General features: G+C 50.3%; 1 protein-coding gene across 5 annotated transcripts in view; it reads right to left on the bottom strand.

Moving 5' to 3' along the window:
• Positions 1-19,341, bottom strand: part of NR5A2 (nuclear receptor subfamily 5 group A member 2) — a 115,532-nt gene that overhangs the window by 80,108 nt on the left and 16,083 nt on the right. For all 5 annotated transcript variants that reach the window (XM_004578789.2, XM_004578788.2, XM_058668972.1 and 2 more), the window contains one exon: positions 17,740-18,386. In XM_004578789.2, the coding sequence (XP_004578846.2) occupies positions 17,740-18,386 (647 nt within the window). The remainder of the gene's footprint in view (positions 1-17,739; positions 18,387-19,341) is intronic.

Here is a 19,341-nt window from a genome sequence, read left to right as displayed (position 1 = left end):
TGGGAAGGTAGGTAGCTTGGCTTTCATCCTAAGGAGCTACTCATGCTGCTGCTATTGCTACTGATTCTTGAGGAATCCTCCCATTTCACAGGGTCTGTGCCCCGTGGTACCCTGTGGCTCTCCATGGGCAGCGCTGGTCACGGTGCCAAAGCCAGTGACTACAGGCTGGGTGAATCCAGGGTTGCTTCTACATGAATTCTTTGAACAGGTTTCACCCAGTATAAGCAATTAGTAAGATCAGGGTAGTCGATGTTCATGAACACCTGCCAACTGCATCTAAAATCACCCCCTTAGGTCCTCAGTAGGATTCATGTCAGTCACATCACCTTACACTTGAGAAATTCACTTCACTGTTTTAGCAATAGTCAAAGTGAATGGTTATCCTGTCTTTGAAAAATTTTCTCAGGGCTGGTATTGTGGTATAGTGGGCAAAGCCACCCCCACAGCACTCGCATCCCATATGGATGCTGATTCAAGTCCTGGCTACTCCACTTCTAATGCAGCTCCCTGCTGACGGCCTTGGAAGACAACAGAGGATGCTCAAGTCCATGGACCCCTGCAAGCACGCAGGATTCCTGGAAGAAAGTCCTGGCTTCAGATTGGCTTAGCTCTGGTCACTGCAGCCATCTGAGGAGTAGACCAGAGAATGGTGGTAGACAGAAGCTCGCTTGCTCTCCCCCCTCTTTCTCTATGTAACTGTTTCAAATAAAAATAGCATAAATCTTAAAAAAAAATTCATCAGTGCCTTTTAAATTTATGTTCAACTTGGACCTTAGGAATAAATTATTTATAAAAAAAAAATGTTCACCAGTATCCCATTTTAAAGCCACTGTAGAGATGGGTACTTGAATGTCACCTTGAGACATGATGAAGACATCCTTCTCCAAAGTTCCTCTCAATGGGTCACTTAAAAACTCTCACCTTTTCACTTGCACATGAAAGGCAAAACTGGGCAGGCAAGCAAACAGAAACTGAGAGAAGACCCATGCACCAGGCACCCAAAAAGTCACACCCTAAAAGGCTCCAAGATGGAAAATCCTCCTCTTCATCTCACCTGATGAGTCTCAGTCAAACTCCAGGCACTTAAATAAAGTCACTGTGTCAAGCAGGCTTCTGCGCAGCAGGCATCCAGGAAGCACAAATTCACCTTGTATTCACACGTGTTTCCCAACCCAAAGCCTGTCATGATGGATAGGGGAGTATCCCAAAGTCCAAAATAATTCTGAAATTGCAAACACTTCCCCTTTAACCCTATCTGATAAGGCATATACACACACTCTACCTGTAAGTTCTTATCTGACTCTTCTAAGGAAGAAACCGCTATATTTCTGCAAGCATGAGGGCTCCCTCCCCACCCAGTCTTCCAAACAGGCTTCATCATCTTCATGGGAGAAGCTCCGTGCTAGTCTAAAGAGACTACGGTGCAACCTTCAGCTATAGCCAAATGCTACTGCTATGCACTCCGCTCTCAGTGAAGATGTTATGTATGCAATCTTTCATCAGAACTCAAAGGTCTAGCAGTCCTCTCTCTTGAAACATACTTGCTAAACACTTGAAATGTCTTAGAAGAGTGAAGAGGAAATGACAGGCCAGGATGGGCCTGCTATCAACCAGCGTTAGCTGGGAGAGAGGGAGAAGGTTAAGGGGTGAAAGAAGGGCCTCTGAAGAGGACTCTAGTGCTGACCCAAGCCCGTAGAGATCGACAGGTATGACTTTTTCTTAAAATATATTCTTTAAACAAGTTTTTACTGGGGCCGGCACTGCAGTATATAGCAGGCACAGCGACCACGCATGACACCAGCCCGGCTGCTTCCCTTCAGAGCCCACTTGCTGCTTGTGCCCTGGGAAAGCAGTGGAGGATGGCACACGTCCTTGGGCCCTGACGCCCACGTGGGAAACCCAGAGGAGGCTCCTGGCTCCCAGCGTCCAGTGGCCTTGCTCTAGCTGGTAGAGCTGCTTACAGAGTGAGCCAGTAGATGCAAAATCTCTCCAAGTGTTTCCCTCTTGCCTCTGCAACTCTGCCTTTTAAATAAAAAAAAATTTTAAAAGAAGTTTTAATTTATTTTATTTTCACTTAATTTGAAAGGCAGACACAGAGAGATCTTTCATCTACTGGTTTACTCCCCAGTTGCCATTGGCAACAGCCGGGGTTATGCCAGGTCCAAACCAGGGTGCGCTATTCCCATACTCCCCGTCCAAGTCGGGGACCCAAATACTGAGCCAGCCCCTGCTGCCTCCCAGGCATCGAGAGGCAGAGGCCAGAACTCCACATCACACACAGTTCAAAACAATACGTAGGTCTTACAACTGGCTTGTTTTTTTTCTTTAAGATTTATTTATTTTTATTAGATAGGAAGATCTATAGAAAGAAGGAAAGACAAAGATCTTCCATCTGCTGGTTCACTTCCCAAGTGGCCACAACAGCTGGAGCTGAGCTGCTCCGAAGCCAGGAGCCAGGAGCCTCTTCCAGGTTTCCCACATGGAATAGGGTCCCAAGGCTTTGGGTCATCCTCGACTGCTTTTCCAGGCCACAAGCAGGGAGCTGGATAGGACACAGAGTAGTCCGGTCATGAATCAGTGGCCATATGGGATCTCAACACTTGAAAGGGGGGGATTAGCCAATTGAGCCACCGTACCAAGTCCTCCAACCGGCATCCTAGGCACTGTACCCAGAGCTTCCTCCAGGTCTCCCACACGGGTGAAGGGTCCCAAGGCTTTGGGCTGTCCTTGACTGCTTTCCCAGGCCACAAGCAGGGAGCTGGATGGGAAGTGGAGTTGCTGGGATTAGAACTGGTGCCCATATGGGATTCTGGTGCTTACAAGGTGAAGGTTTAGCCACTGAGCCATTGGCCAGGCCCCAGACCAAATGTGTAACTCATCATCTATGTAGATTCCTACTCTGACCCCTTCCAAGCCGAAAAGATTCATGACATCAAGAAACACCCTGGCAGGACTGGACAGTAAGCCGATCTTCCTGAAACTAAGGGAGGACTGGAATCGCAGGCATCCTCTGCTCTGTGGGCACTTCTACCAGGGCTCCTCCCTCCCCCATCACCCCCAGGAATCACAGGAGGACCCATCCCCCACCAAGGGGACACACAGACTAACAATTTCTTAAATGTGCATAAGTGAGGTATTTCTGCCTTCTTTGTCACCAAGAGCTTTCTAAATAGTGTAAGCCTCAGGACCCACAAAGCCAAGCTCCATCTACGCGAGCAGGAACGGCTGCCACGGGCTCCAGGACCCTTCCAGGCGCTTTCTCAGCTGTAGCTGTGTCAGATGAAACAGATCTCAGCTCTTTCCCCGCGATGCCTGCCCGTCAATGAAGGCATGTGCTAAGCAGCGCGGCACACCACGTCCTGATGCTAGGCTGGGAAATTGAAGAATGACGACAGCTAGGAAACCTTGTTGGGGCCCCCGGCACACAGGACAGCAGCGCGTGGAGCCCCTCAGCTTTGCTTCCTGCTGAGGCACCAAGGAGTGTTGCAGCTGATGGCCCCGAGTGCCTGGGTCCCTGACACACCCGTGGGAGACTCGGCTGGAATTCCGGGACACCAGCTTCAGGCTGGCTGCTGGTGCTAAATGGGGAAGGAACCAATGGATGGAAGATTCTCTGTCATCCTGCACATAATCAAGTTAAGAATTATAATAATAATTCATCAGTGCTTCCAGTGCTCATATAAGTATCACATTTACAAGCATCCATAATTTTATAGACAAATCCCTGGATTGGCTGTCGAATCCACAGCTCTGCCCTGGGTGGGCAGGGAAGGCTGATAAAGTCGGTGCTAACACAGGAGAGCTGAAAGGCCCCTTCACGGAACAGCAAAGATGGCTAACGGACTGCAGGTGCCATAGAAAGAACACGGAAAACAGCCGACAGCTTCATCCTCAGAAGGGTTACTCACGGTTAGACATCAGGGCGCTGAGGTGAACTTCGACCCCATTTTCCTATGGAATTCACATTTGTTGGGAGCACTGCATGTGTGCCCTGCCCTAAGATGGCGCCGAGACCGTTCCTCCTCTCGGAGCTTGGCGGTAAACAGGTTTCAGGAAGTGCCTTCTGATTGGCCCGTAGCCGCATGCCTTGCGTGTGTGCTGCCCGTGATCAGGGTTAGGATTGGTGTGCCTGCGGCATGCATCAGTGACCTTTAAACTGATTGGATTAGGATGGTATATAAGCGGTGGGGGTTCGGGCTAGGAAGAGGAAGAGGAAGAAGACGACGGAGAGACGGAGAGACGGACAGACGGAGGACAGGGCACAACTGGGATGGACAGAAGAAGACTGGGGGGCGACGAGGAGACTGGGGAATAAAGCAGAGAGAAACGGGAAGAGAAACGGGAAGAGAAACGGGAGGAAGAAGTCGGGTCGACCGGCTGGGAAACTGACTGCCTCTTGAGACAGAGCCTGGAGTGTCGGGTGATTTCTTCTGTGGGAAGGGAGACCCCGATAACACTGAAGCAAGAAAAACTGAAAACAACACTGCAGGTGTTTAAGGCATGGTGTTTGGCATTCCCCCTCTGCCTCGGCTCCTGACTCATCTTAGAAGCGGAAGAGACGCAAGTGCAAGCCTCGAGATGCTCTCAGCCACTCTGCCTGGCACCCACCTCAACTTCAGTGTGCGCAGCCACTGGCTGTCTCTCAGGAAAAGATCCATTCCATTTTTTTTTTAAAAGCAGAGCTACAAAGATCTTCCATCCACTGGTTTGTTCCCCAAATGGCTGCGAAGGCTGGGACTATGCCAGGCTAAAGCCAGGAGTTTCTTCTGGGTCTTCCACATCAGTGGCAGGGACCCATGCCCCTGCCATTTAAGGTGCTTTTCTCAGGGGCATCTGCAAGGAGCTGGATGGGAAGCGGAGCAGCTGAAGCTTGAATCGGAGCCCATCTGGAATGTCAGCGGCTCAGGCAGCGGCTATACCCACTATGCCACAGTGCCAAAGAGACCCTGCCTTAACGTGACCCCTCTCTATGTTAATTATGAAGATAAAGTTGGATCCCCCTAATGACTGAGTATTTTTAGTTGTTTGTGTGGCTACAATGGAACAAACGGTTACAATTAAGCAAACAGTGACAGGGTATCCCACCATTACTACTGACCAACCCAGAGGGAAGGAGGTCAGAGGAAGGAGGCTGGACTGAGCGCCATGGAACTGGGAAGGCTACTTGCTGGATCCCTGAGGAAAGGTCCCATTGCTGAGAAACCTCTGGGCAGAGCTCCAGCTCGCATCTGCATGGGGCAGTGCAGCTGTGCAGTCTGAATCAAAGAATCTGAATAAATTACTGAGGGTTGGCACTGTGGCACAGCAGGTAAAGTTGCCTTCTACAGTGCTATACCCCATGGGTGCCAGTTCTCAAGTCCCCCATTGCTCTATTTCTGATCCAGCTCCCTGCTCCTGGCCTGGGAAAGCAGCGGAGGTAGTCCAGGTCCTTGGACCCCTGCAGCCAGGTGACAGACCCAGAGAAAGTTCCTGACTCCTACCTTCAGCCTGGCCCATCTGGGAAGTGAAACAGTGGATGGAAGATCTCTCGCATCTCTCTGTCTCCTTTATTCTCTCTCCAAATAAATAAATCTAAAAAAAAAAAAAAATGTAGACTATGTCACCAGTTCTCCCAACAGAGGCTAGTTCCCTGTGGAGGGAACTCACCAGAAAATGGGCAGGGCCTGTCCCTGGGGATTTTGATCCCTTTTCTACCGGTGGCTTCCAACGGTTTGTGCCCAACACCTCAAGATCTTCAAGCAAATTCTACTGGCTGTGTGTCCCCTCCGCTCGCATGCCCTGGCCTGGCCTTCCACCTGCTCCCTGCTGCACTGCTGGGACTCTCACTTTTTCTCTCGCTTCTCTGCACCCATCTGTCACTCACAGCCAGAGCTGTATTTTTGTTGTTGTTGTTTAGATTGATTTTATTTATTTGAAAGGCAGAGTTACAGATATACAGACAGAAAGACAAACAAGGTAGAAACATAGAGAAAGATCTTCCATCTGCTGGCTCACTCCCCAGATGGCAGCAAAGGCCATAGCCAGGCCAAAGCCAGGAGCCAGGAGCTTCTTCCAGGTTTCCCATGTGGGTACAGGGGCTCAAGCACTTAGGCTATCCTCAGCTGCTTTCCCAGGTGCATTAGCATGGAGTTGGATAGGAAGTTGGGCAGCTGGGTCTCAAGCTGGTATCCAGTTTGCATATGGGCACAGTAGGCTGCAGCTTCTCATGTTATGCCACAGCATCACCTGGCCCCAGATCAGTATCTTTTTCTTTTTTTTTTTTTAAGGTTTTATTTTTATTGGAAAGGCAGATATACAGAGAGAAAAATCTTCCATCCGATGATTCACTCCCCAGGTGACCACAACAGCCAGAGCTGAGCTGATCTGAAGCCAAGAACCAGGAGCGTCTTCAGAGTCTCCCAAGGCTTTGGGCCGTCCTTGACTACTTTCCCAGGCCACAGGCAGGAAGCTGGCTGGGAAGTGGACTAGTAGCTCTTGCAGGGAGATTCTGATTGATGAAGTTGCTGCATTGCATAAAGCGAGTAAAACCCAGGCTGTCTATGGGCCAGGCCTTGTCAGACACCTTAACTACCAGAACCACCTTTGCCCCCTGACCACTGGCAATCTCAAGTGAAATCCAGCCCCGGGCTCCTGCACCAGCTGCTCCTATGCCCATGCTACAGCGTGTCCAGGTTTACCCCAGCCGGCTCTCCGTCGGAGTCCAGCTCCACACTTGTACAGTCTCTTCTAACCCCAACAGGCCCTGCCCTGTGGTCACTTTCCACCTGCTTGTCCTCTCAGCTCATCTCTGCTGGCCTGTCACCAGTGGCCACCCTCCCACTGCAGTGGGAGCACAGCCACGGGGGTAGCCTTGCTGAGCCTGCTCACTGAGCATCTCCGCTACGGGACAGGACTGGACAGCCAGCGGGCATCCAGGTAACATGTGGAGAATGGGATGAGGGAGAGAGCGAGCAATTCATTAGACCCAGAATGAGGCCTGGGAATGCACGAGCCTAATGAGCTGACAGAGGAGCATTTTGGGCTTAAAAGCCTCCCCAAGTGGCTGGCACCTGGTACACCTGCCATTTGGGCAGGATGGAATGCTGGCTGCTCTATTTCTGATCCACTTCCCTGCTAATGAACCCGAGAGAGCAGCCAAGGAGGGCCCAAGCGCTTGGGCTCCTGGACCCACCTGGGAGATCCAGAAGATGCTCCTGGCTCCTGACTTCAGGCCCACCCAGCTCTGGCCATTTGGGGAGTGAACCAGCAGATGGAAGATCTCTCTTCTTTCTTTCTCTCCCTCCCTCTCTGTCTTTCAGATAAATAAATAAATCTTCCAAATCAAAAAGAAAATTTAACTTGGTGCCATTAAAATCAATGACTGTGAAATAATCAACAATAAATCTATTTGAGGCTTAAAGAGGAGAAACAAAAACTGCTGTAGTCAAAAGCAATGTGGAGGAATTCTCAAACATTACAATGTTTGACTTCAACATGAAACAAGTGGCAAGGCCTTAATTCACACGTCACCAACAACCGGAGCTTACCTGGGGGCAAAAGACCCCTCAGTAACAGGTAAAAAAGACACCACCTATATACCTTCTTTACAACGACAAAGCTGAAGTGGAACATAAAAAAAAGGTTAAAAAAAAACTTGAAATACACTTCATTTGCAGTGAAACACCAGCAAGCAAGGAAAAACCAACAATGGAGAAACTTCACAGCAGCCACAGGTCCAGAAGTCCACAACAAACCTGACCAAGTTCCAGCTGTGCCTCCTGCACCTTCCCCGGAGCAGCAAACTGTTCCAAGTTCCCACGAAGAGTAGCCCGGTGCCTCGGCACCAGCAGGTGGCTGCTAGCAGCGCCACCCAGGCAGCCTGCAACCCCCATCTTTCCATATGGGTCACAGCTCTGCCTTGCAGGGGTGTTTACTCCGCCCTTTGCTCTCCTGCTCCTCTGATCTGGGTGAGGTGCGCTCTGGAACACCATGTTGCAGGGCAGGAGGTGGGGTGGGGTGGGTTAGCTTGGTGTTCCACAGAAGGAGCTGCACTTCTCAGCTCTGCTGCAGTCAGCCCCGGTGTGAGCAGTCAGACCTGTGCGCTGTTGGAGCCGAGTCCCGGCGCCAGGTGATGACTTACTGACGGCGAAAGCGTTTTAGGGAGAACTTTGAGAGCAAGGCTCAAGCTTGCCAAGAAAAACCGGCTACATTCTAAGGAAACACAGGCATCAAGGGTTCTGAGCCTACTCAAAAGCTAAAACCCCAGGCAACTCTCTAAACATAGGACCAGAAAGAAACTATTGGACTTCTCAAGGTTGCAACAGTTTCATGGATGAAAACAATGAAGAGTATTCTCAACAGGCAAATCAGACCCCTATGAAAGAAACCCTTCACTACCATGAATCCCAAATTCACCAATGCCAGATGAGAGCTTTCTGAAAGGGGCCAGCATTGTGGCATAGCACATTAAGTCACCGCCTGCAGCACCAGCATTCCAAATGGAGCACTGGTTCGAGTTCTAGCTGCTCCACTTCCGCTCCAGTAGCCCGCAGATACACCTGGGAAAGCAACAGAGGATGGTCCACGTGTCTGCATCCCTGCACCATTGGTGACCTGGAGCAAGATCCTGGCTCCTAGCTTCAGCCAGGTCCAGCTCTGGCCCACTGCGGCCACTGGCAAGTGACCCAGCAGATGAGAGAGCTCAGCTCTGTCACTCACCCCTCTGCAACATGAGCCTGCTGCTAACACCTGATGCAGCTGTGCCACAGTGTGTGCCTGTGCACCTGCCCGTCCCCCCCCAGTCAGGGCAATGAGATCCTCAGCCGGGGATCAGGTGAAGCCCAGACTCAGAAGCTGACCAGCTAACACAGCAGGGAGCAGGCAGCCGCTCCACCGGCCTCTCAGGGTGCAGAGCTGCCATTTGCTCTCAGATCTGTAACTGAGAGAACACCAGGAGAGAGACAGAGAGCTTTCATGAGCTGTGTGAGGTCCGCTCTGCACCTTGACAGCCACCGGATTAGCCAGTCCACACCCTCACACAGCCCTTCAGCATCCCGCTGCCAGTTCTGCTGCCCCAACACTAGCGCCTCTCATCATCTTATGAGGGAAGTACAGTGCTAGAGGCTGTCCAAAGTGACCCAGCACAAGGCACCTCTTCATGGCAACTAGAGACAAATGAACGTGCAAGTGTGGGGAAAGTGTGTGTGGCCAACACATCCTGCTGGCCATCTTAAAGATGTCGGGACACGGTGGTCAAAACAAGAAACGCCTGAGAAGCAGCTGACACTTGAGTGTGAAAAACAAGCTACAAACGCACTCTGTGACCCCCCACACACCGAGGAGCTGCCAAGGACGATCTTGGGGACCCCCAAGCCCATACCTGCACAGAATTGTCTTCTATCCTGGGAACGCTGAGCGTGCCTGTGTTCACCCCTGTTGTGAACACCAACCTTTAAAAGCTCGCTCTGTGCACCTGCGGATCCCTCGGCATGCTCCCTTGAGGTTGCTTCGACATGCCATCACCTGTCCCCGGGCCAGTTCTGGCTCCCTCCTCTCATTCCTGGCACATCCCCAGAGTTCACCAGTCCAACAACCTGGAAACGGGGCATTTGATGGTGGATTTGAGGCTGTGGACCCGCCTCAGATTTGCAACAACTGACACTGGCCAAAGGCCGCCTGCAGCCCCCACCCATGCTGCTGCCATATAAGACACCAGGAGTGGGCTGGCCCTACTGGCTGGAATGATGCCTCCGCGTCCACTGTGCTCTCACCTTGCAGGACACAGGGCAGACTTTACACCCAATGGTCACGAGCCCCTTGTCACATCAAGAACAGGCCCTCTTACAGGATTAGAACTTTGTGCAAGTCGGGTTGTAACCTTCATCCCGGCTGTGGCGCAATCGTGGTTGACCTCTGTCAACATTCTAGCCAAGGGGGTCTGCGGTTCCTGCCACTGGGCTGTGACTTCCCAGGAGGAAGTGAAAAGGGAGGGCGACGTGGGTAACTGTGTGGCTGAGAGCCGGAAGCGGAAATGCCTGGTCTAGCACAGAACCCCTAAGCAATCTGGAAACAGGGAAGGGATTTGAAAGTTTGCCTGTGCAGCAAACTGGCCTGGGATCCATCCGGACGCACCCCTGCTAAGCCTGTGGCCACAGGTTGCTCTCCCACCCTTGCCCCTCTGAAGCTGGCCTGCTACCCCACAGGTGCGCCCAGGTGTTTGTGCCTGGGTGGCTTCTGGAGTCAGAGCCCAATGTCTTTGGTGTGAAGAACAGTGTAAGTGCCAAGTCCATGCATTCTCCATACGGATGGTGAGCTCTCAAAGAGTCATATGACCTACTTCCCAGGCTGTGCGAGAATAAGCCAGAGCAAAGCCACTCTTACCCTAGAAAATAAGGTCTGTTTTGCCTGTGATGTTCAGAGGGCACCACCGCCACCGCCACCACCCCACCTGTGGCCAGCCCCCAAGCCCTGATGGATTTTACCGATGGGAAGACATGACTGGTCTAAAATGGCTGGTTAACAATCAAGCTGGCGGATTTGTTTTTACTATTCAATCCAGTGCTCATGTGGCTCAGGTCAACCTCAAGGGTGAGAAGGGAATCGGTGTGTCCCCCAGAAGGACATGGCACCCACTCCCTTTGTCCCCATGCTGACCACAAGGAGCCCACGGTTTGTGCTTCTAGCCCCAGACCACCCTGAGGACCCAACAAAGCAGCTGGAGACACTGCCCTACAGCACACTGCTGGGTGGCTGGGGCAGACAAGACCTTCTCCTTCCTTATTGGACCTTGAGCAAGCAACACTCTGAGGATTTCCTTCTTCCTCTAATGGTCATGTTCAGACACCTGACCATGGCCAGGCTGGTGAAAGCAAAGTACATTTCTGGGCTGTGATGGGCTGTTTGAAGCCCTGCCCCCATGCCCTCAGTGGAAGGCTGGTTGATAGCAACAGAAATGTATCAGATGTGCGAACGAGCAATCTCGGCCAGGCACTCCAACCGCCACAGCTGACACCCTGAACCAAACTTGCCAGCTGCTGGGATGGATCTGCTCACACAGAAACAACTGATGCTTGACCACAGTGAACCCCGAGTTTTGGGAAGTGAAGGAAGCCCCACGGAGGCTGCGGCAAGCAGGTGCACCCTCCAGGAATGCAGCAAGTTCATTCGTTTCTCCAAGGTGACTGAATACTCCATGGACAAAACCAAGAACAGACTGGTGTGGTCGGGGGACGAGGCAGTGGGGAGAGGAGTACAGGGACATCCTGAAGGATGGCAGAGCTGCTCTGTGCCGCTACATTCTAAGGCAGGTGACTCAAGGCTTAATTAAAACAGCTAATGAGCCCATGGCAGTTTCAGGGGGCTAGGTGCACTTCCAGGATACCCCATGGAGAGATAACAGAAATGAGTGATGCCGATCCCTGGGATCATCTGTGCGTGTGTTCAGCTGTGCCCTGACCACAGCACGAGCAGGTATGCACAGAGCAGGACCAACTCATCCTGAGTAAGGACACACGTGCCTTAATAGATTACACAGACGCATAAGATGGTGCGGGGTACCAGCCCAGAAGAGCAGAGTTCTGGGTACCAATGGTACTGTCTGGGTACCAAGGCTGCTGTCTCGAGTTGGCCTGGAGAATGCTCAGCAGCTGAGCATTCTGGGGTCTCAGAGACCACCAGGTCAAACATGCGGATGCTGTCATCCTCCAAGGTTCACCAAGACAGACAACAACTTCCAACGTCCACCTCTGGCAGAACTAAAGCCAGTCGTCCCACTTCCTTGTAAACGTAGTTAGAGGTCAATTTGTTTGGATGCTTGGGGTGAGGAGGAGAACTGGCAAGAGACCTGCTTTGAAATTACATTTGTAACTTAGCTAGGAAAACTACTTTATTTCCTGATGCTCGACCATCTCCTTTGCGGATTTAGCAACTTCACATCCAGAGACATGAAAGCAAAGCACAGCCCAGTGACTGTGACTTGGCAGAGCCACAGGAATGAGCAGAAGTGGTGGGGTGGGCCTCTGGCTTCCAGACCCCGAAGGGGAGCTGTGCAACAGGTCAGCATGGGAACACCACGCAGGCGCCTCTCCTCCGTGGACACGGGGGTCCGCGGCAAGGCTTGGGATGCCCACATCTCCTATCCAGGTGCCTCCCTCCGGTCCCTGCTAATGCTCCTGCGAGGCAGTAGATGATGGCCCAGGGGTCTGGATTCCTGCCACCTGCACAGGACACCAGAATGGGGCTCCTGGCTCAGGACCAGGCTGCTGTGGGTATCTGGGAAGCGAACCAGTATTTGGTATTTGGTGTTTGGTATTTGGAGAGCTCTCTCTCTCTCTCTCAAACAAATCTCTAGAATACACACACACACACACACACACACACACACACACACACACATATATATAATATCCTAAAGTTCAGACAGATGTCATAAGCTCTCAGAATACAGGCCTGTATAGCTGGGGAGAGGTGAATAGTGGCTTGGAGAAAGGAGTGCACAATGTTAAATGTTAAGAGTAAGTAAATACAACTTTGCCCAGGAAGCTCCAGTAACAGTCCAGGGCAGGAGGCCTGCATGCCCCTCTTCTTGCCTGGGTTCTGCCTTCAACCCGGCCTCAGCATGACAGAATTCCTTTGGCACCAACTCTATGCATCTCTGAGACAGTTTCTGCACACAAACCCGAGGTGGGCAGGAGTCAGGGATTAAGGGAGACTTTGCTTTGCTATTTGTATCAGAATCCTTCAGCCATAAGAGCTCTTACAAATCCATTCCCAGAACCCCCAGAAGACAGGAGGTCTCAGAAGGTCAGACATCTTTCAGATTCATTAGCTGTTAAGCAGAGCGGGTGCAATCCCCCACCTGCTGCGCAAGTCACAGGTGGAGAAAAGTCACACTCATCCTGGCTCACGATGCGGGGTGGCGGGGGTTCCGGCACAGTGGGGGCACCCTCAGCTCACTCTTGAACTCCCCAAAACACAAGATAAAAAAAAAAAACCAGCGTGTAAGCCCTTCTGTAAGCCCTTCTCATGGGGATGACACTTTTAATGTTCCCAGTTACACCGAATGCAAGAAGACTCCAAAAAGTTCATGGAGAGGGAAGTTCAAGATTTTATCTCAGGAAATTCACCTGATGCCCAGTTCCCCTCCTGTGTCTGCTCTCTGCCTGTCCTTGCCTGGAGACCTGATCCAGTGTGCCCATGCGATACACATCCCATACCAAGCATTGCACCAAAGGCCATCTGGCCTTTCTTAGCCTTGCCAATGCCATCACTGAATCCGATCCTCCAGTGACAGCCCACCTTGTGTAGGAGTGATGGGGAGAGGGTGGCTTCAGGATTCAGCTAATCATCTCAAGGTCCCCAAACTGCTGCCTGGGAGAGCAGCCCTCAACGATCCCGCAGAAGTGTGCAAGAATTATTGAAGCTTTCGCACACTCCCAGAGGCTTCATCCGGGGGTTTCATCTCCCAATTATTAGCGATTTAGTCACTGGGCGGTGTGAGGCACCTCTGATAACCTAGCGCTCCGTTTCTGCCTCACTGACTAGCTGAGGTCTCTAGGTTAGGGGTCAGGGGTTCTGCGCTCTGTGTGTGAGAACTGGAGGGAAGAGCAGCTGTGTACAGAGGCACTGCTCCTTTGAAGCCACCAGTTCCACGTCTGCCAGCATATGGCTGCGGGATCTGGGCCATGCCTTGCGCCCTCACCTGCTGCTGGGGGCCTCCACCCTGGCTTGTCAGGGCTGGTGGGGTCTCGTGTGAGTGTCGCCCAGCACCCGTGCAGCTCTGGGAGCAATGGGGATCCTGGCAAGAATTTCACCTTCCTCAGGCGATACTTTGGGTGAAGGCCAGAACTGTCAACAGACACATATCCAAAAGCAGAAATACATACACAAACCCAACAGCTTTTTTTAAAAATAAGAAAAAAAGAAACCTTGGGTCTCCAACAGGACTGTATATTCTCTGGCTCCTGTCTCTGAAAGGCAAGAGTTTCTGTGAGTACGCTTTTTAAACAATCTTCATTTGTTTGAAAAGTGGATTACAGAGAGCGTCTCTCACCTGATTCAATTCCCCAATACCTGCAGACGCTGGGGGGGGGGGGGGAGCGGGGGGACCAGCAGACACCAGAAGCCATGAACTGGGTGACAGAGGCCTGGGGACCTAAGGCACCACGTGCTCAGGGTGTGCATTAGCAGGAAGTTGCAATCAGAAGCACAGCCAGGACTCGAACCTGGGAACCCTGAAGTGAGAAGTGGAAGTCCCAGGCAGGTCACTTTTGTGCAACAACCAACACCTGACCCTCCTTTTCTTTTTTTTTTTTCCTGTGTACGCTGCACAGTGGACACTCTGGGAGATGTAGCGTCCTCTTTCTCATCCCAGTATTTTGAGGAGAAATGGGAACACCTCTGGTGCGCCCAGCAGATGTACGGAGACTACCTCCGGCCACTCACTCTTCCTAACCAGCAGATGGGCGAACTCTGCATTTTCTCCGGCAAGGCGAGTCCTGTCAGCTGCCCTGGGAGAAGCAGCAAGCGGGTGTTTGCATCAAAATTCCCTTATTCCCTGTCACCTGGCAGGTAATTTGCGGTGACGTTAATCAACAAGAAAAGAAACTGCTCATCTTCCCAGCTGATATTTAAAAACCACAACTTGGGGCTGGTGTTGCCGCATAGCAAATAAAGCCTGTGCCTGCCCCAGCATCCCATATGGACACCAGTTTGAGTCCTGGTTGCTCCACTTCCAATCCAACTGTCTGCTAATGGCCTGGGAAAGCAGCAGAGAATGGTCCAAATCCTTAGGCCCATGCAAGACTTGAAGGAAGCTCCTGGCTGCTGGCTTTGGATTGGCCCAGCTTTGGCTATTGTAGCCATTTGGGGAATGAAGTAACAGATCTCTATTCCTGCCTTTCAATTAAATAAATATGTCATAAACACAATTTACTCAGAAACATATGCTGAGGACTTGGGCTGCAGACTGAAGGATGTTTCTGGCCAAGCAGGCGCTAAAGGTCTTTGTTCAGGCATTGTCCTTAGTAGTGGCAGGTGAGGAAGCCCCCAGGACGGTCCCTGAGCTTTCAGTATCTCTTTATGTCTCAATTGTGGGTTGTGAAATCATGCAGTGAGTCACAACCAGAATTTAAAAAGAAAAAAAGAAATTAGACTCAAGTAGAATAGAACAGAAAATTCCAGAGTGCGTGGCATGTCAAGTATCATAGAATGAAACTTTTGATTCAGTTGTGTGTCTCTGTGTGTGCCTGTGCCTGCATGTGCGTGTGTGTGTGTGTGTGTGTGTGAGTGTGGTGTGTTTGGGGCACCAATGCACAGTATGAAATCAATTTCCTGCTGCGGGTCATGGTTTAAAAAACAAAGCAAAACAAAACGGAGATCAACAGCCCTGCAGATGTCTCAATGCTGGATTCAAATGACTTGCTGTTTTCTGACAAGGCAAATTAACTGGATAAATAAAAGGAAAAGCAATTCTTTGCAGCATGAATAGTCACCTGGTGAACCATTCCTACAGAAAAGCTCTGAGTTCTATGCTTTTCCTCTCTGAAAATCATTTAAATACAGAACTCCTGCTCAAAGCACAGTCCTGCACAGGGAGAGGCTTGTGGCTTGGGGACACCTCCTAAGACGCATGAAGGGCCAAAAGTGCATCACACAACAGAAGAACAAATTGGACGTGCTTCAATCAGCATCAGGACCGAAGGTTCTCACACTTTAGCCAAATAGTTAAACTCACAGCTTCGCTGCAGAGGGGGAAGAGGAAATTTGGAAGGAGTGGAGGGGGAGGCGCGCGGGGGTGGGGGGGGAATTTAAGCTCCATTCATGTTGTGATGCTTAATTACAGGGCACAATATGCTTTCTTAGTTTCCTTGTTGATTTTACTGAGCTGTCTAGTTAATTTTCTTCTTACAAACCGAGAGGAATGTTTTGTCTTATATAATACCACTTAATGGTCAGCAAGTTTTGGGCACTCAGTTAATAGTATTGATTAACGGTTCATTAACATACAATTATAATACCCTGTCCAAGGTCATAACCTTGGTACCTAATGCCAAAATAAGCAACTTAGTTACAAGTGCCTGTGTTTTAATAAAGCATGGTATAAAGACTGAGCCTGTTTTTCATGAAACAATTGTTAAGAACCAGTTACGGGTAGCATCAACTGACTGAACCCAGAGTGTATGCCAGCTCCCAGTCCTGGCTGCTTTACCTAAATGCCTCATTTTTCCCTTTACAAAACTTTTCCCACCCAAGTATTATGACTTGCTCCATACTCCTCAATATCTCATACACACACACACACAGTTTCACAAGACAAGAACCTGAAGGCTCCAGGGCCACAGCTTGTCCATGGAAGTTCAGTGATTAAATGTTCAAGGTACAATTCAGGTCCATCTGTCTTGTAAGTGCGGGGTTTTGCTCAGTTTGCACAACCTGCCCTTGCAGGTCTAACTCAGATTCCACTTCTTTTCAAGCACCTTTTCTAGTCTGTGAGGACATGACTGTGGATGGAACAGTACTGGGACAGGTGGCTGCATCTTGTGGATGACACTGCTGTGATGAGCGCAGGGCAATTACAGACACCTGCTGGGCCTCCGCAGGATGAGGCAACCACCTCCACAACCATTCTGATGCAGAATAAAGGGCAGGGGTAACAGATATGTCATGGTCTTTACAGCACTGAGGCATACATCATTAACTTACATACATGTACTAACTTCTGTGGTTCTGTGTCAAAGTAACCAGGCTTAATGAGGGCTCCCAGGAGCAGCACTGTTTTTCGGCTGCCCTTGGCTCCCACACTGCCTAGTCTATTTACCCAGACTGCTTTCTCCTTTAACAGCAGTCCTTACAACGAAAAGTCTGCTTTTGTAATTTTGCACTTTGCTCTGAGATGTTAAAATCTACTGTCCTGGAGAATCGAAAGTCCACGAGTACTTAGCGGCCACATCTGCCTTCGCAACAGTCAAAGGCAGATCAGCTTTCTCTAGCAGACTTCACTGGGAAGTCAAGCGCAAGATTTGTGTTTTAAACCACAAAGTCAACTTTCTTAGCCACTCTGACTCCAAACTACTATGCACCCAAACTCAGTCTTCATTTTCAGAAAACAAAATAATAGCACAGTCCAACACAGATCCTTGTACACACAGGTACTGTCTTGACAATGCACCAATCTATTAAGATCAGTGGACGAACAGGAGCCCGGGCAGGGCTGACCAGCACAACCCACTCACCCAGTCCCCACCAAACATCCTATTGGAATCAGCTGCGAAATCCAAGGCTTTGCCAACCTCCAGCTTAGCCACAAGAGTTGGAAACACCTAGTAGATACGACTAACCCGAGCATCACTTCTTGAGGACCTAAACACAGCCACGTGCGAACATGTTTCCTTTGAAAGACACCTTCAACTTGACATCATTTTGATAATGCTGCTTTCTTGGTAATTTAAGACAGGAAATAGCATACTAGGTGCTAACCACAAACCACCTAACACAGGGGATGAATACAGTCATCTCACTTTTCAGAAAGTTTCCTGTACTCGGCTGCTACGTGCCATTCCCTTCCCTCCAAATTAAAACCCTGAACAAGTTAAACTATAATAGTCCCGCAGTCAAGGGCATAAATTACTGCTATTTTTTTTTTTAAGTCACAACAAGAGAGAAAACATATTTGTAGCAGCTGGCATGTACGAACGAGATGCAAATGAACACAGGTCTCCCTGCTGGCAGGGGTTTTGGCTGGCGCGACAGCCTCCCGCATACCTTTAGTTCTCGGAAGAAGATACTACTCCTGGCCCACTCGACGATGGAGAAGAGCGTCTGGTCGGCCATCTTGCACATCAGCCCGAACGTGCTCAGCTTCTCGTGTTTGCTCCGGTTCGCCTGCTCCTGCTGCAGGTAGGCCATGATCTTGGCCTGCACCTGCGGCTCCTCGGGCTCACACTTCAAAAGTTCCAGGATCAGATGTGGGATGCTGGCCGGGGAGCTCGTCTGGTAGCCGTCCACGTAGGAATAGCCCATGATGGACTCGGGGGAGCTGGTATAGGGGTCTGGGTATTCAGACTTGATGGCCCGGCTTGGAAAGTGGCTGTAGGTTTGGTAACCTGGAAGGCTGCCGTGAGGTGGCATCGTCATGCTAATGGGGGACGTTACAAAGGGACTTCTGTCGTAGTCCGAGGGAGGCAAGGCAGCGTGGTTCAGAGGGAGCCCCTTGGAGGCAGAGTGCATGTTCTGGATGGCCGAGGAGATGGTCAGGTCCGAGGGCATGGCCTGGATCACCTGAGACATGGCTTCCAGCTTCAGTCCGTTGGCCCGGATGAGGGCTTTCTTCTGCTGCTTCAGGGCCCTGTCTCTCTTGTACATGGGCCCGAACTTATTCCTTCCTCCCCGCATTCGGTCGGCCCTCACAGCTGTTAGGGCAAGACGGGAAACAACAGAGAGAGAGTGGGAAGGAAGGTATTAACAAGATGTAAATGTTACCAGGTTCCAGAAACTTGGCAGTGTCCAGGTCCACAGAGACCACCCCCCGCCCCCACCCGGAACTGCACAGCCTCTCGCCCAATGCTTTCCTTCAAGGGTGTTTTGTCATCAAATATTTTTGTTACCTTGGGACATATTCAGCTTTGCACGGACTAACAAATTTCACAATCTTTATAATAACACAGGAGGTCCTTTTTATTGTGAACCCCAAACCACTGTGGGTTTTGTCTTGTTCCAGGGTTGGGTGGGGAAGGACCCAGGTTCAGATTAAGTTGTATTTTCCTTTAGAACACCTCCCTTCTGTCAATGCCATTGTCTTTCCCTGGATGCTAAAGGGCTGCCTGTACTGCTTCTTGCAAAATCGTTTTCACCTGGGTTTGATGAGCACACCCCCTCCTCCCCAATAACCTCCAGCTACTGTTTTCAATCTGGGCAGAATTGGACATAATTAAAATCATTTCAGAAGCAGCAAAGGGTCCTCTGCCACAACGGTGCATGTGGTCTGGGCCCAGGCCTCTAAGTCAGTGAGCAGTTCTCTCTAAAGTTCACAGTGGCCAATGGCAATTAGAACAAAACTGGCGACCTCTGACAGCCTGTGACATACTGAAATTGCTCGAGGTTAAGTTTTTGAGCTTTTTATCTGAGGATTAGTAGTGCATTAAAAATTTATTGTGAATTCTTGGATTCCAGAATGTTGCACAAGATCATAAAAGAGGTTTTCATCTGGATAATAATTTATTGAACACTCAATTGTTTCCCATCACTGGGGTAATGTGGTTATGCACCATGTGTGACCCACGGATAATTAAGAAAGTAATTTTAAGGTAAAGAAATACAACTTTTTTTTCTCTCATTGAAAACAAAAATCAAATGACATCCTACTGA

Source organism: Ochotona princeps, chromosome 10, assembly GCF_030435755.1.
Source record: "Ochotona princeps isolate mOchPri1 chromosome 10, mOchPri1.hap1, whole genome shotgun sequence".
In the NCBI taxonomy this organism is placed as follows: Eukaryota; Metazoa; Chordata; class Mammalia; order Lagomorpha; family Ochotonidae; genus Ochotona; species Ochotona princeps.
Note: the sequence above shows the minus strand (reverse complement) of the source record. Positions and strands in the feature narration are given on the sequence as shown.